At 36.7% G+C, this 25,941-nt stretch overlaps 1 protein-coding gene across 4 annotated transcripts in view; it reads right to left on the reverse strand.

Annotated features, from left to right (window-relative positions):
* Window positions 1-25,941, reverse strand: part of CDC27 (cell division cycle 27) — a 67,731-nt gene that overhangs the window by 34,622 nt on the left and 7,168 nt on the right. For 3 of the 4 annotated variants that reach the window (XR_003417770.2, XM_027052007.2, XM_027052006.2), the window contains exons 2-7: window positions 17,754-17,829; window positions 7,711-7,858; window positions 5,975-6,100; window positions 1,535-1,632; window positions 643-797; window positions 333-544 (exon numbers count right to left, since the gene is read on the reverse strand). Coding sequence is in view for 3 of the 4 variants with exons in the window: in XM_027052007.2 (XP_026907808.1) it covers window positions 333-544; window positions 643-797; window positions 1,535-1,632; window positions 5,975-6,100; window positions 7,711-7,858; window positions 17,754-17,829 (815 nt within the window). In the remaining variant the exon portion in view is untranslated. The remainder of the gene's footprint in view (window positions 1-332; window positions 545-642; window positions 798-1,534; window positions 1,633-5,974; window positions 6,101-7,710; window positions 7,859-17,753; window positions 17,830-25,941) is intronic. The other variant, XM_027052011.2, reaches the window with a different exon arrangement.

Consider the following 25,941-nt stretch of genomic DNA (forward strand, 5'->3'; position numbering starts at 1 on the left):
AGATCATAAGCATTCCAACATTCCAAAAGGTTCACTGCGATTCACTGACACACAGCCAAAAAGACAGTATCTTTTAACGCATACACTAGCTGAAGAAGGCATATTTAAGGGTTTTAAATTTTCCAATATTTAACATTAAATTTTTATCACAGGTATTATATTTTTAACTTCATTTTCTGAAAACAGAAGAGGTCTATTACTGACTTACTAAATGCTTCTATTTCCATAGAAATTTAGAAGTTGCTGTTCATATTAATTTATATTACTAATATGAATTATTACAAATCATTTAATATTATAGCACATTTTAAAGTATTTTTTGTTTGTCTTACCTTGGGGTTAATGGGCTAAGAGCAGCTGGTCCTCCTAATAAGCTTCGACCAGTTTTTGGTTTATTTTGAACCTGTTTAGATAATATGGAAGTTCCTGTTCCAAGAGGGACAGTATCTGGTGAAATTACAGCTGAATCAATATAAGACACTGAGGAATCTGTATTCAAGGAGTACTTTGAATTGGAAGATTCTAAATTCAGTCTGTTTAATTCCTGAAACAGAAAATTTCCACCATGTCATTTATGATACATTTAGTTCATTCTTTTTTGTTTTCCATAATACTTGAACACTAGGATAGGATTATACTTACAATTGTGTCCTGGGGTGTTTCTGTAAGAACGGTCTCGGGTTGTCTATGAGATAAACTATGATTAGATACTAGTGTTGTGCAAGAGCTGGGCAGACAGTTGCTAAAGTTCTGTAAAGATGTTAATTTAAATGTTTGGTCAGGATCTGGCTTTTCACCTATGAAGGGAAAAAAAAATGTATGCCTCTGAGGAAAGGACAATTAATCTTTTTAAGTATGCATATATCAGTGGAAATAAGGCCTCACCCAGAGTTTTAAAGTTCTCCTGTTTCAGCTAATCAAATTTACTTCCCCAAAGCCCACCTATCAAGTTATTACAAAAATTTTCACATAAAGCTGTAAATTTAGGAAATAAACTATAACAACACTATTTTAAATATAATAAATCATAGGAAAATGCAGATTTCTGTGCTTTTTTAAAGCAGAAAGCAACTAGATCTCCTTTTGCTCCAGGTAAGGAGTGATGGTGCAGAACTGAAACCCAACAGACATTACAGTCAAGTTAGAAGCACTGCCATGGATACATCCACGAGGTTTTAAAATGATCCTCATGCATTCTAGAGCACACATACTAAGACACTCTTCCCCCATGTTGTCCAGGTCTTATTTACATAACAGTTTCTGCTCCAGGAATTCTATTAGTTTCTTTCCTTATCCAGAAAGCTATTTTGCCTAGTGTTATACTCACAATACAACCCATTCTAGAGGACACAAGGCCACATCAGTCCTTAAACATGAATCTATTACCTTATTTCTTGTTCTCAATTTAACAGCCGTTAGCTTGGAAAAATGTTTTTCTTGTGAATAATTTGTATCACTCTCCAAGAATTAAGGAGCTGAGACAAAAAAGAAGAGGAAGCGGGGAACCCTCCCCTAGTCACCTCTACAAACCTACCTATTTCACATAATGATTCAAAGGGGGACCAGAGGAAAGGATTTAAACTAAGGCTCTTTTGGTAACATTCTGATCCTTTGGCAAGCCGATCTGTCTTGCTGTAAAGACAAACACATATATTAGACAAGCTGCACAACCCAAAACATCATAAAGAATTTTTTGGTACAAAAAATTAGGTAACTCCTATATGTGTATTTGTACACACACATACAAGTTCTGAGAGTACTCTTCTTGACACATTCCCTAAATTACTAATTTCCCCTTCTCACCACTCTCTAATCTATTACTTGGAGCAGTTCGAGTCAAAAGTCTGGTGAAAGCAAGCAGAACATGAATTGAACGGAATGCTAGCAAAATCAATTATCATTGCCTTCTTGAGTATTAGAATTGCTTTTAATTTGCTGTCAGAATTTAGAATTACTTAAGGAGATATGGACAATATCCAAATATTTCAGTCTTATGCTTAATTTTTAATGTAATATCCCAATGGTAATTTTGAAAGTGACTTAAATGCTTTAAATATAGTATATTTAAATGATCAGGCTTTCTAATGAAGTGGAGGTGGTAGCTCTTTAAAAAAAAATTTTTTTTTAAAGATTTTATTTTTAAGTAATCTCTGTACCCAAAGGAGGGCTTGAAGTCACAACCCTGAGATCAAGAGTTGCATGTTCTGCCAACTGAGCCAGCCAGGTACCCCGAGGTGGTAGCTCTTAATGGAAAAAAATGTTCTAAAGAATTGGGGTGAAAAAATTATCAGATAGTACTGGGAAGAAACAGGTTAATCTAAGAACCAGACTTACCACCAGTTGTGTCCTAAACAGAAGTCTCATGAGCTATTATAGACAAAAAGATCAATAAGCTGTCTACCAAAATACTGGAGTTAAAAAAGATATCTTAACAAGCTACAGCTGCAAAACCACAACAGCTATGTATCCAGATTACTGGGTGCAATTTTGGTCACAAGACAGGCAAATGATGGCTGAAATGAAAAGCCAGTCTTTGGAGTAGAGTTTTCCCCCACTGGATGTTTAACCTTTAATATTTATAATGAATAAAAATAACCCATCCTTATCCTTTTTTTAAAAAAAATATACTGTTTTAAGTTTATTAGAGAGGGAGACCATGAGTGGGGAAGAGGCAGAGAGAGACAGAGAGAGAGAATCCTAAGCAGGTTCCATACTGAAAGCACAGAGCCCAACAGGGGCTTGAACTCATGAACTGTGAGATCGTGACCTGAGCCAAAGTTGGATGTTCAACTAACAGCCATCCAGGCACCTCCCTCATTCTTTTAAAGAAGGGGAAAACCCTTCTTCATGGTTAGGGGCTGATTCAACTCTACCTTCAAAACTTTTATATTTTTAAATGTTTATTTATTTTGAGAGAGAATGTGCATGCATGCACATGTGTGTATGAGTGGGGGAGGGAGAAAGAGGGAGAGAGAATCCCAAGTGGGCTCCACACTGTCAGCACAGAGCTGGAAGCAGGGCTCGATCCCACAAACTGTGAGATCCTGACCAAGCCGAATCAGGAGCCTGATGCTTAACTGACTGAGCCACCCAGCTCAGAGGAGCCACCCAGCTCCTCTAAAACTTTTATTAATCTTGTTTAAAAAAATTTTTTAATGTTTATTTAGAGACAGTACATGAGGGGGGAGAGGCAGAGAGAGAGAGAGAGAGAGAGAATCCAAAGGAAGCTCTGCGGTATCAATGCACAGCCCATCATGGGGCTTGATCTCATGAACTGTGAGATTATAACCTGAGCTGAAATCAAGAGTTGGACACTCAACCAAGAGAGGCACCCAGGCACCCCTAAAATAATTAGTAATACATAATAGTATTTTTGTGATTTTAATACTTTATTTTGTTTTATTAAACTTTATTTTAAAATAATTTTAGACTCACATACAAGTTGAAAAAAAATAAGAGTTCCCATGTACCCTACATCCAACTTCCCTCAATGACAACATCTGATACAACCATAGCACAATTATCAAAACTGGGAAATTGACAATAGCATAATACTGTAAACTAAACCACAGACTTTATTTGGGTTTCAGCAGTTTTTACACGCACTCATTTATGTATGGTTTTATGAAATTTCATCACACGTATAGATTTGTGTAACCATTACCACAATCAAGATATAGACAGAACTGTTCCAACAGCCCAGAGAAACTCCACAGCTGCCTCTGCACAGCCACATTCTTGCCTCAACTCTCCCCTCTGACAACCACTGATCTGTCCCTATCGTAATTTTATCATATCTATGTGTTTTTTTTAATTTTTTTTAATGTTTATTTATTTTTGAGAGAGAGAGACAGACCATGAGCAAGGGAGGGGCAGAGAGAGGGAGAGACACAGAATCTGAAGCAGGCTCCAGGCTCCGAGCTGTCAGCACAGAGCTCAACACGGGGCTCGAACTCACGAACTGTGAGATCATGACCTGAGCTAAAGTCAGACACTCAACTGACTGAGCCACCCAGGGACCCCTATCATATCTATGTTTAATGAGAAATTCTATTGGTCTACATCCTCACCAGTATGTGGTACTGTTTGTTTGTTTTTTTTAATTTTTTAATTGAGAGAGAGAGAGACAGAGACAGAGAGAAAGAGAGAACATTAGCAAGAGGGGAAGAGGGGCAGAGGGAGAGAGAGAGAATCTCAAGCAGGCTCCACGCTCAGTGCAGAGCCTGACGTGGGCCTCCATTCCATGACCCTGGGATCATGACCTGAACTGAAATCAAGAGTCAGATGCTCAACAGACTGAGGCACCCAGGCACCCTTGTCCGTTCTTATTTTAGCCATTTTAACAAGCGCGTTGTGGTTTCTAATGGTGTTTTTTATTAGCCTTTCCTTAACAGCTAAGGATCTGGTACAACTTTTCATGTGCTAACTTACCATCCATATATCCTTTTTGGTGAAGTAGCCATTCAAATATTTCACCCACAGTCTAATTCCTTAGGTTTTAATTTTATTATTGAGAATTCAAGAAACAAAACTGTGTCTACCAAGTTTTTCCTACTTAGCATCTTACACTCCTTCTTAACTAGGTAGAACTGATTATTCCCTCCATTGGATAAAATACTGCTCAATTTTTTTCTTTTTTTTAAGAGAGAATGGGAGTGTGGGCTTGGGGTGGGTGGTAGATAGAGAATCTTAAGCAAGCTCCATACCCACAGGGCTCCATCTCAGGACCCTGAGATCATGACCTGAGCCAAAATCAAGAGTCTGATGCTCAACTGGCTGAGCCCCCCAGGTGCCCCCTGCTCAAATTTTATCACAGCATTTTTATTGTGATGATAAAAACTTACAAACTTTTGTTTACTGCTTCTCTCCTATTCTATTATAAACCTTTGAGGGCAGGGACTATGAGTGATTTATCTTTACATCTCCAGGACCAAGTACTATGTTTAGCCACAAAGGGAGGATGGACCTCAAAGTTTCTCAAATAAATGATAAAAAGAATCATAGTTGCATGAACTAAATTCATTACTCCATGTCTTTTTATTAAGACAAATGAAGATACTGCTATTGTATCTTTATTTACTCCTGTTCTCAAAAGAGTGATGTCATATGAAAATGAGCCCCCAAATTCAGGCAAATAATTTATTCTGTACAAAAAGACATTTTTGAGGTTTTTAAAAAACTACTATTCAAACTAGCCTCGATTTATCTTAAAACAGGTGTTTTCCTAATCCTCAGACAAGCAATCCTCAACCAATTCTCCTACAACATGTAACAGGTGACATTTACACAGGCGATGCACTCCCATGTGTGGATGAACAATTCCCGTTACCTGATTATATCTCCACCCTCTACTCCCCAACCAGGGAGTATTTCAGACTAAAAATGAGTGCGAACAATATTATAGTGATAACTTTGAATTCACTCTCCCTTGCTTTCAAAAGACTAAATTTAAGTAAGTGTAGAGAAATTTTAAATACATTTCAAATGATTTGCAGATCACTGTTATTTCAACAACCATCGTGGAAATTTCTTAGGACATGCCTCCAAATTAGTATGGCAAACCAGATGGGAACTGCTATGCTTTATTACTGAAATTTATCTTCAAGCCTTGTTCTAAGGAGCCGAGGTGATATTTAATATTAGAGAAAAAACTTCACTCATTTCTTCTTTTTCCTCAGTGGATCACATGAAGATATTCTCCTCACCCAAGGTGGAAAAAACCTCCTATGTGCACTCAAATATTAGGTAGTGCTGCTGTGGCTATCATCATTAAAGCAAAGCAGATAGTGACAAATGGGATCAACATCTCCACGACTTTATAAGTTTAATAAGGTCACAGAACTAAAAGACTGTACTCTTCAGCCAAGTGCTATTTGATAAACACAGAAAGTGTAAGTTGTTGTTTTTTTTTTTAACCACAAAGAATTCTACCACTGGAAACAATTTTCTGGTAGTGTGAATCATTGTTACTTACCAATATACATGTCCCAACAATGAAAGAGTAAAGCAAGCTGAATCACCAAACTCAGTAACAATATCATCATGGCTTTTCTGCTTATTAAACACTCCACCAGATAAGATCTGTTCCCCTTCTGCAAGCCTTTAAAACACAAATTTACAGATTAAAAAAAGTCAACATAAAAAGTACTGTGTGTAAAGACATCCTTCACTACCAATGTACTTCCAAATATGGGGATAGATAAAGTACAAAGTCCATGGCACCTTTAGAACAGCAATAGCCATGTATTTAGAATCATTTGGAAGACTGGGAATTTATGGTCTTAAAATTCCAGTCTTGCCTTTAAGAACAGAACCAGTTAAATTGAGTCCCTATATGTACAAATGTAGTGTGAGCAACATACACATTACTCATGTCAAAAGAAATGGAAGGTCTTTATACTGGGGGAAAATGTGTACGGTTGTTCATTAACAGACGTAGTGGTCCTTTTTATTTAGTTCTGTAATTCCTTGAAATAGGAATTTGCAAGAGAATTTAATAACACTAATTACATGTTAGTGAAAAACTGCATACTTAATGGTCTCACTCGTTTTTAGGTTTATAAAAGAAACCCGAATAGCACTTCATCTCTTTTTATTTACCAATTATGTTTTCTTGATATAGAAAATCACAAGTGTTTCCCAAAGGAAAAAAAAAATACTTGACTTCACTATATATTTTTAGCATATCAGAGTTTATAATGGTATCTCTTTTAAAGTTTTTTTCCAAATCATCATGTGGAAAATACTCTAGTAAGTTTACACAGCATATCCTAAACATTAAAGGTGATATCTATATTTCTTCTACGGTCAGTGGGACTTTTAAAAAACCATGAATACTTGTAAATGAGATAAGAATGTCCAAGGTAAGAACTGGCTTAAGAAACTAGCAAATTAAATATATTTTTAGGAAGTTAGCATTAAACCTTCGGAGTAAAAATAATTCAATAACAAATGTTTCAGAAATTTTATAGATATTTTAGCTAGTTTTTTAATTTAAGTCATCAGTTAGACACTGGACAAATACAATAATCATTATTGGTCTGTGGAGACTTCAGGAGGCTCATTTGTGTCCTCTCACTATAAACCTACCAACTACATTCACAAACACACTTCTGCGATTATCTATTTATCTAGTCCCTTTTAGCATCATTCCATCTCTTACAGCACAGAACAGAGTTTAACAGAAGATAACTACCTATATCTCTACCTGCCTCCAGATTCAGAATAGGGACAGCTGACATGTTTAATTGTAATGTTCAAAAGAAGTGCTCTCCTGAACCTGCCCCCTCGCTTCAAAGGGGTAGGACAGAGTGGTCTGGAAAGCCAAATAACTACACAACTACCTAGACATAATGAAGCATTAATCTCAGGTGAACAGGTAAGGAGGTTTTCAGGCGTATTCCAATTGAAAGCAAAGGAAAGGAAATAACACTGGGATAATTTTGGGAAATGACAGGAATTAGTTACAACTTAAGTTTCCCCAGAGTTAAATTCTATTATTTATTACCATAACAATGAAATCTCTCCATAACAAAAGTGCTAATGCCACAGGCAACAGTATAAACATTTTAAGTTACTGAAATAGACAAATTGCTACTACCAAAAAAGAGGGGAAAAAGGGAGTCAAGAGTTTAATCTATCAAAAGGATTTTATCCAAAATTCTACAGTGTAAGTAAACAATATTAGATAGAAAAGATTTAAAAACTTACTTGCTGAGATCAACACAACATTTTGCAAGCAGGTATTTACACTGCGGTGTAGTACAACTGTGTCCTTTCAAGAGTCTATATGCTTTATATGCCTTTCCTGAGCGGTAATAACAGGTTGCCAATAAAAACAAGGCTTCCTCTGAGTGTACTAAGAGCACATATGAAAAAAAATGGCTATTATTCAGTATGTTGAATGGTAATCACTGTTTATCTGGCAATAAACAAGTTTAGCAACAAAAAATTAGTCATGTTATTTAATATAAAACAATCATTTATTAATCCAAATTTGAATTGAGAAATACTTTACTGACAGAAATCTTAGTTCCCCAAGTCCTGATTACCTTCTTACAAAGAACCAAGGAAGTAATACAATGAAGACAGTCATGGTATTTTCTGTAAATCCTTAACAAAAGTGCGCACTTGTGTGCACACCCGCACACTCACACCTACCTTTAAATAGACTACCAGTAAACGGTCTTTTTTTTTTGTAGTATTTTTCTAACAGACTCTTTGAGAGAACAGATGTCCAATTTCACGAGAAAGGTGCACTCAGGGTTGCAAAGCTAATTACCAATCTGAGATTACTTTCTACGTTAAAAAAGGACCAGATTTTAAAAAACAAAAAACACTTCTTTCTAACACCAAATGTATACTAAATTACACTCAAGATAATTTAAGACAGAAGAAAAATACTAAATTGTGAATACCCACAGCATTTAAACCACTCAATCGACACACTTAACACTTCTACAGCAACGACAATTATACTGCCTTGCAGTGGCAGGAGCTGAATTATTCAATCTGTCCCCTGGTCTCCATACTAGGAAGGAAATGCCCCTTCTGTCCTAGTTAATGAAATGTGGCATTTTCCCCTTTATTTACTCTCTCCCAAACTGACCATCACTTCACTTCTATCCTTGCAATCTCCCAACCAATCCAGGTGAGAGTCTAGAGAGGCCAACAACAAAGGAGATAGAAAGAAAGCAGGAAAATCACAAATCTGTGCTTCTAAAAATGGGTTTGGTAATAATCTCAGTGGGTTGAGGGGTGTTCTAAGCCAGTGGTTCTAAAAGTGTGGCTGGCCCCTCGACCAGCACGGCATGACTTGGGAGCTTGTTAGAAATTCTTAGCTTCAACCGAGACCCACTGAATCAGTAATTCTGGGAGTGAGGACCTGCGGTCTTGCGTTGTAACAAACGCTTCAGGCAATTCTGGTGCATGCTAAAGTTTGAGAATCACTGTTCTGAAGTACAAGATAAACTTGCCACATCTTAAAAAGTTAACTTTACCCAAAGCTTGGGATAAAAAATTGTTAACTTCATTCAAAGTTTAGGATAAAAAAGTAGGTAATTTGAAAGATTACTCTTACACAGGTTTTTGGGTCATATATATGTATATGCAAGCAAAAACAGAACCCTTCTTCTCTGGTCCATCTTACGACTTTTCATGAAACTCTAGTATAAAAAAACAATATGCAATGAATGATATGGAGTAAATGATCAGGAACTTTGGCACACATGTTAATGGGGTGTACATAGTATTAATGTTTCAGAAGCAAAAAGAATGAATAGGGAGCTCTACTGTAGGGGGAGCAAACTTCTAATTTCACTGAACTGTAAGTGCTAATTCACACAAATTAGAAAGTGTGATTTCTTTTTGATCTCGCGATAAAGGCCTTGATTCTGGTCACTTTATAAATTAAGTTTTTTAAAAACTCATTGATTATACCAAAAAGCAATGGTTCCCCAAACCTAGTTAAACTTTTAGCCATAACAATGCTTTATCAAATGTTTTGTTTACAAATACTCGTTTATGCATAGGTCCATTTTCACTGCTTTAAAATTCCCTAAGAACATAAAAGTACCAAATACTCTGTGTGTGTGTGCGCACGATTTTAGTGTGTAACTGCAATTACCTTTTTGAAACGTGATACCTTAAAATCTACAAGTTCAAATGGGAATATGGATTGGAAGGCTGAGCACGCCTTAAGATTAATGGACGTGTAAGATATTGATGTAAATCTGGAACAACTTGAAGGGTTGTAAAAGACATGGAGAGACATGGGTGGTTTTTGAGGCTCTCCAGAAATAACTTGACAGTCCTATATACAACCAGTGGGCCAGTAGTAAGGAGTTATAATAAAGCTAAGCTGCAGAGACTTTCAACAAATAGATTTTGTCTGGAACAATAACTCCAACCGATTGATAGTGGCTGCCTCGAGTGCTAAATTCAGAAAGATTCTAAGGCTGATCATGGCTTAGGTAGTAAGTGTGCAGAGATCAAAGCAACAGGACCTAGAAATGGTTATAGATTCTCCATGGCATCCTTTTATTTACCATCCTTTACTTAGAGCCTTAATTAAAATATGTGATTGGGAATTAGAAGGCCCGTAATTTATTTTATAATCAGGAATAAAGTGAGAATTGACTCCAGTCACTCTTAACATAATATTGAGGAATCAATCATGTACTAATTGAAGTATGGTACTTCCATATGGTGAAACACTCACCATAGTCGTCCAAAAAAAAAAGACACATATTTCCAGAACACACTATTAAGTGAAAACAACAACAACAACAACAAAAAACCCCAAACGAAGTTGTAGAATGATGCTGAAGTCCCTCTTCTTACAAACAGGCTAGGCTTCAAAAACGAAAGGTCATTTCATAGAAGTCCAAAATAGTTAGGAGAGGTTTAAGCTTGCATCTTTCAGATACATTTCCATCAAATAGGAAGGTGAATTAGTCTTTCAATGCTTTCAAGTCAGACAGACACCTCTTCTTCGTGTTGACTTACAATGTAAATGAGCAGACTTCCAAAATAGACCAGTTCTGGCAAGACTTAAAAGTTTGGTGAGGTGAGGGTTCTTGGTCTTGATAAACTCTACAATTATCGTCGAGAACTGCTTACAGGTTAAAGTACTCTGCCTGCTGCCTTGTCAAGAATTCTGATATTGTTAAGTATTCGAAGGGCATAGAATCTATGAAATCATCTATGATTTGTGACACACTTCATCCTGATTATCTTTTAAGTTTGTTTGTTTGTTTGTTTATTTATTTAGAGAGTGCATGCACAAGAAGGGGAGGGGCAGTGAGAGAGGGAGAGAGAATCCCAAGCAGGCTCTTTGCTGTCAGCATGGAGCCTGATGTGGAGCTTGATCCCATGAACTATGAGATCATGACCTGAGCCAAAATCAATGGTCAGACGCCCAACTGACTGAGCCACCCAGGCACCCCTTAAGTTCTGTTTTTAAAAAATATTTTAATTTACTTTTTAAAAGTAAGCTCTACACCCAATGTGGGGCTTGAATTCAAAACCCCAAAATCAAAAGTTGCATGCCCTGTGCCAGCCAGGCACCCCAATCATCTAAGTTCTTAAATCAAAGAAAGGCAGTACAGCACATCCATTTAGGAGTACAACACTACTAAATTTACAATACCTGAATAGTCATTGGATAGTAATGTGGGTTACACATATATGACAATGAGCCACAAGCTCAAATAATTCCATTTCATCACTAACTTTTCTTTTGCGAAGGATTTCAACTACCTGGATCCTATACTTTTCAGATGCAGCATGATTCATTCCATCCTTCAGAATCATTTCTTTGGTTGAATACCTCATCTACATACACAACTTCAGTATTTTAATACTATTGCCACTTTTTATTTTCTCTACATTTGTTTATATCCTAAATTGCAATATTAACTGGTTTTGTCTTTATTGTATATGATAGGATTAAAATGTTTTAAAATACTTTGAAACTGTGCTTAGAGTAAATATACCACAGGTAAGAGGGCTGGAGGAAATTTTAAAAAGGTTCCTTAGTGTTTGAAGGTGGAAAGTGGTCACACATAAGGAGAAAGCAGATCATGCAGGGCTCTGGAAGCGATCTAAAGATTTAGGGATAAATCCTTATAGCAACTAGACATCTCTACAGCATTTTAAGAAGGAAAGTAAAGAGAATGGGTTGATTTGGGAAGGGGAAAGGGAAGAGGCAGGGAAGAGCAGATATGGGAAAAGCAGTTAGGAAGCTTTTTTAGTAAGAGATAGCAATGTCTTACATTAGCGTGGGAACATTATGAGTCCAGGCTTACACGCATTGAGTTTGATGTCTGTGAGGTTTGTGTGAAACAGCCAAGTTAATGCAATGAAACATTTGAGTCTCGAATAAAAAAAAGTTTGTTCGAAGACTTGAGTCTTAATCACTAACACATTATAAAAATGAAAACTATGACAATAAAAAAGCATCATCCTTTTTACTGGCAAGCATTTAACTTTGACAGTAAAGGGTTAGGCCGATGGACCAGACATCCTTTTGATACCCTCCCCTCCTCGCTCCACCCCCATATAACAAACTGAAATTTTTAGGAACCAGATATATTTATTAAATTTTCCAATAATGGCCTACAAGTGAAACACTATGCCATATCATTAGTAGTACTCTGGACATTTCCCCTCAATGATGCCCTTAATATAACCTGATAAACAATTTTTTCTAAAAAAAATGTTGCCATTTTTAGTCACATATTTCTGTGAGTCTAGGCTCTCGGTATCCTGGCTAAGACAGAGAAGAGAAACAGATGCTGAACCTTTTACTCTGGTTCACTTCTCTTCAACTGAGCCCAATTTACTGAAACTGATATACCCAGTACAATGTCTACATCTGGGCCCATTAATCGTTAAGACAGGTAGAAAACTGGTGAATAATTTTACAGTAACTTAAATATGTTCATATTGAAAAATAAACATTTTGTAGTGTGGGATGCAAAATCTACATCAAGATAGAACACTAGATTTCAAGCAATTGGGAGCTTTGCCCTAGGACCCTCAGAATAACTTAGGGAATACATGTTGACACAATGTCTTCAGCTACTTCTTCTTCCTTGCTTTTCACCAGTTACAACTGCCACTCCCATGCAGTCTCACAGATAGCAATTCTTCATCTTTCCCCAGAGGTCCTGGGTACTTCCTTATAAAAGATAATGCACACAAAACTTAAAACCGGTTAATTTTCTGAACATAAATAAATCACCTCTCTCTAAGGACCTACCATATTTATTGTATTAATGTATTCTTTGTCCATATAATCTAAGACTGTTTCTATTTGTTCCTAACCACCCATTTCTATTCATTCTCAACAGCTAAATACATTTAATAGCAATTAAAAACCTTAGATATTGCAGTACTACATGCTATCTATTAGGGCAAAGGGGAAAGCTGAATCTATATTGTGTGTTAATTAGCAATGGAGAAAACCTTTGATCAAGGAGATCAGGTATGGCAGTGGGAAGGAAAAGTAGGTGAAGGGGATATGGAGGGAGGTGATACGATTAGGAGTTTTTCCAAACAGCAAGGCTCGATTCACTATGCATTGTGATATCAATTCGGTGAATTTCAACCTGCATTAAAACAACAATAATAACACTCAGAGAAAATATCAGAGTACATCATATGTAAGAAGAGTAAAAAAAAAAAAAAAAAAAGAAATCTGAAAAGCCACCGTAATAGAATATGCTAGGGGAGAGGAACTTGTAAAGGACTTCCTACGTGCCAAAACCACAGATTATTATAGTTAGTGCTGAAAACTATCCTGTTAAGTAGGTATCTCTCTTCCCAAGATGAGGAAAATTAGGCTCAGAGTAACTTCTTACTGAAGATCAAATGGCTAATGAACATCGGAGCTGACATTCTACACCATCTGGCTTATAGCACAGTCTTAGGTGGTCTAACTATGGAATTCTTAGGAGAAAGACAAATGGGTGACAAAGAACTAGTGAAATTGAGAAATTACTTCAAGAATTTGGCTTTCAATCCATCTACTTCGTTAGCCTCATGCACCATAGGGTGTCCTTCTCTAAAACACAGGAGCTACCGCTAGTGGCATTAGGACGCCACTGAGCAAAAGGGCACCAGGTTACATGTAACATACCAATTCTCATCAACTAGTACTGTCAGCCAGCAACACTGTGTTAATAAGAATTATGAGGCTGGTTCAACAGGAACAAGTAGTATGATGGATTAGTAATGTCTATTATGGGTCAGACTGGCCTGTATTTGCTGCTACCCTTGGTAAAGTGGAATCAGAAAGATCTACCACTTACTGCCTGTGAACACTGTTCTCCGTTTCTTCATTTCTAAAATGGCAATAGTAATGTCTATTTTATAGAATTATTGAAAACTAAATAAGAAATTAAGTATTAGAGTACCTAGTACATAATAAGAAATTAATAAATGTTCTTTAGAAGTTACTGTTGTCATTGGTATTGAACTAGGATAGTATCTGCTCCCATAAAATTTTCCCTCATAGAAATTAGAGTTCAACAGAGTGGTTAAGTTCACCAGTTAACCCTTGAACAATGAGGGGGTCAGAGGCACCTACCCTGCAGAGTCAAAAATCTGCAGTAATTTTTGACTTCCCCAAAACTTAACTACTAAAAGCCTACTGTTGGGGTGCCTGGGTCGCTCACCTGGTTAAGCATCACTCTTGATTTTGCCTCAGGTCATGATCTCTGTGGTTCCTGAGTTCAAGTCCCAAGTTGGGCTCTGAGCTGTCAGCATGGAGCCTGCTTGGGATTCTCTCTCTCTCTCCCCACCCTTATTTTTGCCCCTCCCCTGCTCATGTTCTCTTTCTCTCTCTCAAAATGCTATTAAGAAAATCATAAGAGGGGCACCTGGGTAGCTCAGTTGGTTAAGCGTTCGACTTCAGCTCAGGTCATGATCTCACAGTTTGTGAGTTTGAGCCCTGCATTGGGCTCTGTGCTGACAGCCTGGAGCCTGGAGCTTGCCCCGAATTCCGGATCTTCCTCTCTCTCTGCCCCTCCCCCGTTTTCTCTCTCTCAAAAATAAACATTAAAATAATTTTTAAAAAAGGGGAAAATCATAAGGAAGAGAAAATACATTTATGGTACTATATTGTATTAAAAGTCTGCATTCGAATAGACTCACATGGTTCCAATCTGTGTTGTTCAAGGGTCAACTGTATGTTGAGAGAAACTAACACTTACTGAACAACTTTCCAAGTGTCAAGCACTGTATCAAACACAGAAAGTGGATTAAACAGCTTTATCCAGATTCATCTGGAACCCTGCCCCAATTCTATGGGAAAACCTACTTGTTTGAATTTGAAACCACTAACTCACAATCTTTTAGAGCCTAACTATAATAAACTAGAAACTGCCAATCCTTTAATAAGCAAATACAAAAAAGAAAGTGTAAGACAGCAAAACATGAGGGTTGCATAGGTATCAATGAAAATATATGTCAGTAGGTTTTGCATGATACACCTTGCTTTTAAAATATCGAGTAGAGTAGGGCAATCTATTGCATTATTTTCTTTCTAAGCTTCTCTCACCTTCTAAATCCTTTCACTGGGACCTCAGACTCCTGTTCCACACACAGATCCTCCCCACTTTCTTTACTGAATTTCCAGTCTCTCTTGAAGGACCTGACAGCACTCTCAAAGTGATGCTATTTCCCTCATATCCCACTTACATCAGAATCAAGGCAAGGTTTCCTCTTTGCTTCGTAAAACCATTTCCAAGCATTACTCTTTGACTGTTTGTGAAACTCCCTGCTCCTGAGTTCATACCTTCTCCTCATAACTCTCAGCTACTAAATGCAGGACATTCTGCTTCATTAATGGAAAAATTCTGCACCTGATTCATGGTCTTCTGCTCCCATGTTATTCCCCCACATCTCCCAATTCAACCTCATCTAGATTTCTGGCACTTCTCTGAATCTTATTCACCAATATTCTTCTGTGTTAACTTTCCTATAGTTTACATTTCCTGGTCCATATCTTATCTGTATTTTTAATGTTCTTATCCCTTGTCCTTTCTGGTGACACATGCCTGGCAAATCCCTAAGATCTACTTTCTTATGCTTGCAGTTAGGTTACTAAGCACTTGCTACTAGAGTAAAATCATACAACTGATCAGAAAGGTTCCACTAGCAATTCATACACAAACATACAAAATACGCAAAAATAAAGCTCATCTACAACCACAAAAAAAATGGAAACTCTTGGCAAGTAATCCAATGGGAACATACACAGAAAGTACAAAAACTGAATTAAGCAAACAAACACCTGAGTAAAAAGAAGGCAGCACTATTTCTTCTTGGGAAGGCTATCTATAGTAATTTAGAGAATTATATGTTTGCAGGTCAGCATTGATCAAAATCTTTGTGAAATTTCAAAGCAATAGTAAAATAGACATAGAAAAATAAAGGATAAAAAAAGGGGAAAGACTTCTTATGAATGAATTGGAAAGAAAAAAATGATGGGCGATAGGCCTTATGAAATATTAAAATATAAAGTGTTAAAAATGGTATGGGGGTGCCTGGGTGGCTCTGTGGATTGAGTGACAGACTCTTGATTTTGGCTCAGGTCATGATCCCAGGATAGTAGGATCAAGCCCCATGTTGGGCTCCATGCTAAGTGTGGAGCCTACTTGAGATTCTCTCTCTCTACCTCCCTCCCCCCCCTCCCCGATTTGCACTCTCTCTCTTAAAAAAAAAAAAAAAAAGGCATGATATTGGATTAAAAACAGAAAATTAACTAATGGAAGAGAGGAGAAATTCTGGAGACAGAACAAAGCGTTTTTTTTTTTTTTTTTTTAAGTTTATTTATTTATTTTGAGAGACAGAGCAAGCATGAGCAAGGAAGGGGCAGAGAGAGAGGGAGACAGAGAATCCCAAGCAGGCTCCATGCTGTTGTGGAGCCTGACACAGCGCATGACCCCACAAACTGAGAGATCAAGACCTGAGCCAAAACCAAGAGACTGATGCTTAACTGACTGAGCCACCCAGGCACCCCAGAACAAAACATTTTTAAAAAATTTAATATAAAACCAAGTAAAACACCATGCGGGAGGGAAAAAAGCATTGTTTAATATACAATATTGAATAAATTAAGTAATAATACCATGATAAATTCTTTAAAGTTTTTTAACCATCAATAACCACATATTAATTGTAGTTGTAGAAAGATGACTTTTCCACCTACTGAAGCAATGAAAGAAAGTATAAATGATAAAGCAGATGAGGTCAACTACATAAAAATTTTAAACATACCAATAGAATTAAGATTAAAAAGCAACAATCTGGGTCAAATAGACAATAAAGATATACCTCATAGAACCAGGAATAAATTTAAAACAAACACTTGAGAAAATACCCAGAATCCCTTGTAGTTATAAAAATGCAAGACAAAATATTTCATAATTCTCAAGCAAGCAAAAATACATTAAATTGATCAAATCTAATACTGAAAGGATTATGAAGGAAGTGTTATGGTGTTGGTCACACCCCAGATTATTTTACCCTTCTCTCTGCTGGGTTATCAACTGGGGAAAAAGTAATTTGTTGTAGAACTGATCACCGTTTGACTTGTAAATTCCATTCTAGAATATATAGCCCCACAAAATGACATATAAAAGGAAAAAAAAAGCTGTACCTAATTATCTGTATTAGCATCTTAGAAAGAGAATTACAAGAATTAATGACAGAAACAAAGCATACATAACCAGCACATGTTTATCGAACATTTATTACCATGCCAGAAGGCTGTGCCAAGTGCTTTAAATACATTATCTCATTTCACTCTTCAACGTTCTCAAGCGATTATCGTTAACTTTATTTTATAGATGAGAACTCTGAAATACTCAGACACTGAGTGACTGTCCAAGGTCTACAACTGCATAAGTGACAGGGTGAGGGTTTATACCAAAGCTATAGACTAAATTCATGCTCTTAGCTATAGAATATAGACTCTTTTAACAGAAAACCTAGACAAAAATATCTAAAGATTGGAAAATGATTAAGTAAACCATAGTGTAAAACCTGAAACAACTCTACAGTTATTAAAAGTAGCACATAAGGGAGATAACAGATGCAAGGAAAAGTTTTTATGAACTAGTAACAATCATAAAGAAACAACAAAAGCAATCCCCAGAATCTTGTTATATTGAAGTCATAGGAAAGGACAGAATTCCATTTATTTTATTCCTTTATTGTTTTATAGAAATGAACAGATTACAAACCTTCTGCATACAGTCGTTCTGCAAGAAAAACTGCATCTCGGTAAGCATAGTGGTTTAGTGCTTGCCATATAGCAGCCTGAAAGTAGAGGGAAAAGAACATAAGTACACAAATATACAGTTTCAAAGTAACGCCTAGCGAGCCTGACATATTGTAATCAAATCAATGACCCTAATTTAAGTAATAAAACAAAACCTCAATGTCCATAGTGCAAACTCCATGGCATGTTACACAAGGCTCTTCACAGTATGGCTCCTAACATACCTGAATTTACTCACTCAATTCTCCATGGACATTTAGGCCTCTGTGCCTTTTTGTACTTCCTCTTCCCCCACAGAGGAATGGAGGCTCCCTCACATACCTCCTTTTACAAACTGCTCATCCTTACAGACCCAGCTTAATTAACATCTACTTCATGAAGGTTTCCTGGCTGATTCCTAACCTTTTTTTTTTTTTTTTTTTTTGGTAAACATTATCTCTTCTAGTGGCGCACTCATATTTTGTTACAGTTATATGTTTATGGGTCTGCCCACCCCACTAAACTACACTGCTCTAAACTAACAACAATGGTTTAAACAATTTTTCACGATATGCATGAAATGTCATCCTCCACAAAAACTTCCCCACCTATTTTTTAAAATTTTTATTAAAAATTAAAATAAATAGTCTATTTTAGTGATTGTCCTAGGGTTTACAATACACATTTTTAAATTATCTGAATTTAAATGCAAATAACGTTATACAGAGCCACATGTAGTATAAAATCCTTGTAAAAGTACATAATCAATTCTTCTCTTCCACCCCCTGTACTAGGTTTGTCATATATTTCAGTTTTCTATATAAAAGCAAAATATTTGAATACAAATTTTGTTTTAAAAAGTGGTTACTTCTTACAACAATAAAAAAATGAGAAAAATGTAAAAAAAATTTAAAAAAATTTTTATTTGAGTGTGCGTACTAATGAGTTGGGGAGAGGGACATGGGGTTGGGGGGAGAGGGAGGGAGACAGAAAGAGAATCCCAAGCAGCCTCCATGTGCTGACCCAGATCATGAGATCATGACCTGAGGTGAAATCAAGAGTCAGCCACTTAACTGACAGAGCCATCCAGATGCCTCTCCACCTATGACCTTTAAAGCAACCCTATTCTCACCCACCCAAGGAAGCATATTGGGAGACAAATGAACAAACTATAATAGCACTAATCTTTAATCTAGGTGAATATATTTTTCTTTTTCTAAAGTTATAAAACATAGCTATAAAGTATATAACAGCTAGAATGACATTTTAATTAATAATAAATGAAAACATTTAGACCCATGTACTATCCAGCTCAAGAAATAGATATTACCAATATATTTGAAGCCCTCTCCCACAGGTGCTCATCAGTCACATAACCTCTCTGAAACCACCACTCTGAATTTTGTTAATCTTCAGGTTTTCTTTACAATTTTTATACATTTGTATGTATGTATCATCCTTAAGCAATGCAACACTTTTCCCGGTTTCTGAATTTTTAAATAAATACAAGCATGTTGTATATATTATGCTATAATTTGCTTTGAAATCCAATATTTAAAAAATTCATTCTCAATCTGTGTAGCTAGAATTCATTCATTTTTATTGCAGAATAAATAATATTTCCATTGTAAAAATACATCAAAATGCATTTTATCTATTTACAGTATATGAACATTTGGGTTATTTCTAGTTTTTTTCCAGTTATAATAATGCTGCAAGGAACATTCTTATATTTATCTCTTAGGGTACCTATTTAAGAATCTCTCCAAATTGGGATATATACTTAAGAATGAAATTATGGGGTTGTTGAGTTCATGTTCATACACAGGTTCATCTTTACTAGGTAATACAAATCATTTTCAAAGTGTGGGTTTAATTTACACTCCTACCAAAAACATATGACTACTCATTATTCCACATCTTTGTCTACACTATGTACTATCAAAAAAATTTTTGTTTATTGACTGATTGATTGTAATCTCTATCCCTCTCTCTATGTGGGGCTTGAACTCATGACCTTGACATCGAGTTGCAGGCTCTAATGATAGTCAGCCAAGTGCCCCCCAATTTCTTATTTTTACCAGTCTGACAGATGTAAAATGCTTATCTAGTGCCTTTAATTTGCATTTCTCTGAATATTAAAATGAGTTCAATGTGTTCAACAGTAATTTATTTCACGTTTATTGGTCTTCTGGCAAATGCCAATTCATGTGTCATTCATTTTTCTGTTAGATGATTTACCTTTTCTTACTATTTTATCCAGAAGTTTTGAGAGCATTAAACCAGAGAGGTTTTTTTGTTGTTGTTGAAGTTTTAGTGTATCATATAACACTAATTTTAAGTCTGTTATATAAATTATGTATCTGTAAATTATGTGTTTACATATATTTATGTTTTGCCTAGCATTTTTAGGAGCACACCACCATAGGAGTTTCTTTTAATCTTTCTGGGTTTCTTTTTAACTTCTGGTCTATCACAAGATATAAAAGACACCAATTGATTAAAAAAATCATCAACTCACAAATTGAGATATCTTACAAGTGATCATGATACAACAGTGTTTATTTTTAGCCATGTATACAGCTCATAATTTGTTGAACAGTTTAATAGTTACAATAAAACCAGCATGGTGGGATTACCTAATGAAACCACGAGCTAACACTGTAACAGTAAAGCTAGATTACATTGTAACAAGTGATTAATATGCCTTGGCTATAGTACAATCTCAAATATTTGAATGAAAAAGCAAATGTTTACTAACATTTCTATGAGTATTATTAACTATAATTTTTTATATTCAAAGTCCTAGTAGTAGTTGATGACTTACTTAGCCCAAGGGTGTAGTTTTCTATTTTCTCATGGGGTCTCTGGAGCCTCTTGTTTAAGCTTACTTTCTATACAGTCTAAATTTTTTAAAGTCTCAGGACTGTCTAATCTGACCATTTCCATCCAGGCACAATGGAAAGGAAAAAGGTGGGAATTTAAATTTAATTCAAATTTAAATTTAATTTAAATTAATAATCTACACTATCACAGGCAGCATTTTTCCCTCTAACGTTACCGTTCTTAATCTAAGTCATTACCTACCACTTTGAGAACTATCTAAAACTGCTATTCAAAGTGTGGTCCTTGGAGCAACAACACTAATATTTTCTGGAAGTTTTCTGGAAGTGTGGAATCTCAGACCCAATCGTAAACCTACTAAATCAGAATCAGCATTATAACAAGATCCCCGGGTGATTTATATGCGTATTAAAGTTTGAAAAGGACTGATCTAAAAAAGATTTATTCTAATTAAAAATATCCCTGCTCAGCAGATTCCCCAAAGTCAAAGAGGCTGTCTCATCTGTTAATTCAAGATGTTATGAATAAAATACTTTCTAATCCTTCAGGCCATGGCCCTTAGCTTTAAAAGAAAGGCTTGAGTTACTCAAGTTCCAAAACCTCTTGTTTGTAAGTCTTCATGTTCCTTCTTGACCCTAATCCATTTCTTATACCTAATAAAACAGCCTACATATTAATAGAAATGAATCACAATATCATCTCCTTTCATAATCCACCCAAATTAGTTGCACTACAAAGAAATCTCCCTCTGGTCTAAAACGTACCATCTCATTCTCCCTCAAAGATTTTCAGAAGTAGTCGGCATAACCAAAGGATCCCAACAGTATACATAAAAAATAAGAGAAATCCTAGAATTTTCAGATACTTATAGACTCTGTACTGAAGATAATTTGCTGTCCCAAAGCCTGACTGACCACCCCTACTCATAATTTCCAGAAGGCAAAGGGGTTCATGCAATTGTAATTTTGCCACACTTCAGTTCTCTGCTGGCTGCCACATATGCTTGTTTCCATATGAATTAATCACACAGTGCCCCTCAATCTCATAGAAAGGAATACTTAAAAACTGAAATATCATACTACACTAAAAAAACTCATTAGCAATTGGAGGGTCCTCTCTATTACTTGGGAAGCAAAATAGATGGGAAGAGAAAAAAGAGAAGGCCGTGAATACCAATGGGATTTGCAAAGGAGCGCTGTTATATCACTGTATGATTCTTCCCCAGTCAGAGCCACCTAAATAAAGAAGATACCAAAGACAAGCTGTGCTGAAACAGCCAGAACCCCCAATAAAAATGTTGCATATTGCTGCTAACAATTCTTCCACGTACCATTAACCAGGGATCTGAGGTTCCTACTCCTTATTACTCCTTGACTTTATTTCTGGTAACATTTGCCTGTGATGGGTATCAACAACATCCTCAGCTATTTAGAGTACAAAGGTAGACTATGATTGTGTGAGGAAATTTTTTTTTTTTTTTTTTACTGATTCCAGCATGACTTACTATGACTGAAAACCAATGGTGGGGGAGGAGGGTAGTGGTGTCTTTTTTAACTTTTCTGAACCGGAGAGTTCTAGTACTCATTCATTCAATAAATACTCATTGAGTACCAATTATGTGCCAGGCACTGAAGCCTCTATCTACAGTAATTAACAGATAGTTTCTGTTCTCATGGAGTACCTTTTAGAGCTACTCCTGTCTAGATCAGCGACTACCAATCCTTGCTTGACAATGCTCTACCTCAAACCCACTGCATCACAATCCCTGGAAGCTGGGACTGAGTTTAGATGTCTTTATTTTGAAACCTTTTCACTGGTAAGCATTCAGGGCTCAGAATCATTCTTCTACTTTTCTAGATAAGTAGCTCTCCTTCCTTTTACAGAACCCTCTTATGTAAAAACTTATAAAAGCTATGGACCTCTTTTCCAGAAAAAAGCACATGTACATATATACACAGAAAATCTGTGTACAATGTTAGGGGTTCACAGAAATCCTGGTTCATTAAGTATCACTGGTCCAGCTGATGAGAGACAGTATTAGAGCCTGATACATCATAGGTTTCAATAAATAGTTGTAGAATTGAATTAAATACTTAAAAGGAAGGAGAAGACAAGTTACTGAGCTAGAAAGGTACTTTCCTCCGCACACACCAGGGTCCTCCACCAGGGGCACTGCTGCAGCCAGGAGTAGGAGAGGTGCTCCTTGTAGTTTGAAACGCAAAACAACTTTATCACACAAGGTCAAGGATGTTGGGTTGAGTGTAGATGAAATAATGAATGTATTGGTAAATCAATCTGGGTACATTATCGATTTAAGTAATTCGAATGGGCTGGTTAGTGTCTAACCATCATTTATAGAACTGCACCTAAAGAACAGTATCTAGAATCTTTCCCCTCTTTTCTAGTCCCATTCTGTTAACAATCTTCTTTCAACTCTTAGCCTTCTACGTGGTCTTCCTGCCTGTAAGCTGTAGGTAATCCATTCTGTCCCAGAGTTACATTCTTCAAACATAAATATCATCACTGCTAAACGATGATAGCTCTCGAGAGACCTGGGTTCAAATCCATGTTCCGTGACTTATTAGTTCCGTGTCTTGGGCAAGTAACAATGTCTCAAGTCTCTTGTTTTAAAACATAAGAGTCCATAATGGTTAATATGTACATAATGTTACATAAAGTACATAATGGCTCCTAGTACATACCTAATAATTACTCAAATTTTAGCCGTGCCATCAACATTATCATCGTGTCTTCCTCCCTAATCAAAGCTTTCTAATGTGTTTTTAAAAGTTTCTTTATTTAAGCAATCTGTATACCCAACTTGGGAGTTCAAACCCATGACCCCAAGATCAAGAGCCACATGCTCTACCGACTGAGCCAGCCAGGCACCCCTGTGCTTTTGATTTTTTTTTTTTTTAATCAAACAATTGAGAAGGTGAACCTTCCAACAAAAATAGGTGGCACTGGCAAGGAGTGAATATAAGAGCAGGTTTTAAACATGCTACAGGCTCTCTGCTATCTGGCCTACATCTCTGTACTATGACACAGAAAAGACATACGTAAAAGGTAATGTGACAAACTACGAGTGTTTTCCTCAGAGAACTTCAACATTTGCACGGTGGAAGAACTCAAAAAAACGTCATTCAGAAAACAACAGACTAAAGGGTGTTCAAATCTAATTTGATTCAATTATTTCTTGACTGTTTAATATAACCTCCAGCTTCAATCCATGGCCGATGAAACCTAACTCTAACCCTCTGACACTTTCTAATCAAGATATCCAAGTCACTTCTCTGACCTTCAGTTTTAATCATCTGTAAAATAAGTACAAAAAACACTACCTTTGAGATAAATCTAGCACAGTACTTGGCTGAATTCGAAACCTCCATAAGAACTTATCTGTCCCTCTGGTGTTCTACCAGACCATCCCATGACCTAGGGTTCTGGAACCGTGCATATAGGTATATGTCAAAATGATACTCATTTAAATTAGGCAACTGCAATGGTGATGAAAGGAAGAAACTCAATGAAACATTTACTTTCTAAGGCAGACCTGTCCCCCCCCCCCCTTTTTTTAAGTTTATTTTGAGAGAGTGTGTGTGCAAGTGGAGGGGCAGAAAGAGGGAAAGAGAGAATCTCAAGCAGGCTCCACACCCACCATGCATGGAGCTGATGTGCGGGGCTTGATTCCATGACCATGAGATCATGATCTGAGCCGACACCAAGAGTTGGACACTCAACCGACTGAGCCACCTAGGCGCCCCCACCATTACTTTTAATAGTGTCTTATTTGTCTTCCCTGAATTCTTTCCCACCCTGTGATCCATTTTCTCTCTGTGAGCTTTTCACAAATCAGATCTGATCATATTATCCTCTCACTTAAGATCTTTCTCTGGCTTCTCATTGTCCTTAATGACAAAAATCCAAACCACCAAACCAGGGAGGATGGTATAGTCCGTGCTTACCTCTCCAATTCCTCTTGTATCATGTTTTCTTACGCTGTGTTAGGACAATGGCTTTCTTTCAACTCCTCAAACCTACCATGTTACCTTCCTGCCACAGGCCCTTTAAACATATACATAGTTCACTTTACCTGGTACCTTCCTCCAAACTATGCATATTCGAGTCATTCTTTGGACTTCTTTCTCAGGGAACACTTTTTTGGGGGAGCTCTGATGAGGTCAGGCATTCCTATTACACACTCTTATAGCACTATGTACCTTTCCTTTGTAATATTTCTCACTGCTGTAATTTTACATAAATAAGTAATGTCTTCCTCACTATAAACTGCAGAAAGGTAGAGACTACTTCTGGTTTTGCTCATTATTAGATTCCCAGCATCTATTATGTACTTTTTTTTTTTAATTTTTTTTCAACGTTTTTTTATTTTTGGGACAGAGAGAGACAGAGCATGAACGGGGGAGGGGCAGAGAGAGAGGGAGACACAGAATCGGAAACAGGCTCCAGGCTCTGAGCCATCAGCCCAGAGCCTGACGCGGGGCTCGAACTCACGGACCGTGAGATCGCGACCTGGCTGAAGTCGGACGCTTAACCGACTGCGCCACCCAGGCGCCCCTCTATTATGTACTTTTTAAGCAAGGGCTTAACTAATGGATGTTGAATGAATAAACAACTGATCTTTGATTTCTGCCAGTCCTCCTACTGGTAGTATCTTATGTTAGTCTTAGCTTTAAGTTTCTCTGTATTCATATACAGTTGACCCTTGAACAGCATGGGTTTGAACTGCATGGGTCCACTTACATGTGGATTTTTTTCAATAAATACAATATACTACTAAAAATGTATCTTCTCTTCCTTATGATTTTCTTGGTAACATTTTCTTTTCTCTAGCTCACTGCACTATAAGAACACGTATATAATATGTATACAAACTATGTGTTAATCAACTGTTTATGTTATTGGCAAGGCTTCTAGGCAACAGTAGGCTGAGAGTAGCTAAGTTTTTGAGGAGTCAAATGTTCGGATTTTTCCACTACATAGGGGTCAGTGCCCCTAACTCCTGCCTTGTTCAAGGGTCAACTGTAAGTCCAATAGGTAAGAATCTCTGGAAATCTCTACTGAAAGAAACTCTGTGGCACACAATTATTATTTTGTGATACAAATAATTACCACCTAATTACTCTTTTACAAAATATGGAGATTTCCTAAGAACCAACTTGTTTAATTTTGTTGTAAATGAAAGAACATGGGGAGTAGAAACGATATACTCAGGATTAATTTTGGAGGCATGTGTTCAAATTTGTGTGCCAGCACTTCCAAGAGTGTGACTTGGAAGCCTCAATCTCCTCATCTGGAAAACAGAGCTC

The sequence above is a fragment of the Acinonyx jubatus genome, chromosome E1, assembly GCF_027475565.1.
Source record: "Acinonyx jubatus isolate Ajub_Pintada_27869175 chromosome E1, VMU_Ajub_asm_v1.0, whole genome shotgun sequence".
Taxonomy (NCBI): domain Eukaryota; kingdom Metazoa; phylum Chordata; class Mammalia; order Carnivora; family Felidae; genus Acinonyx; species Acinonyx jubatus.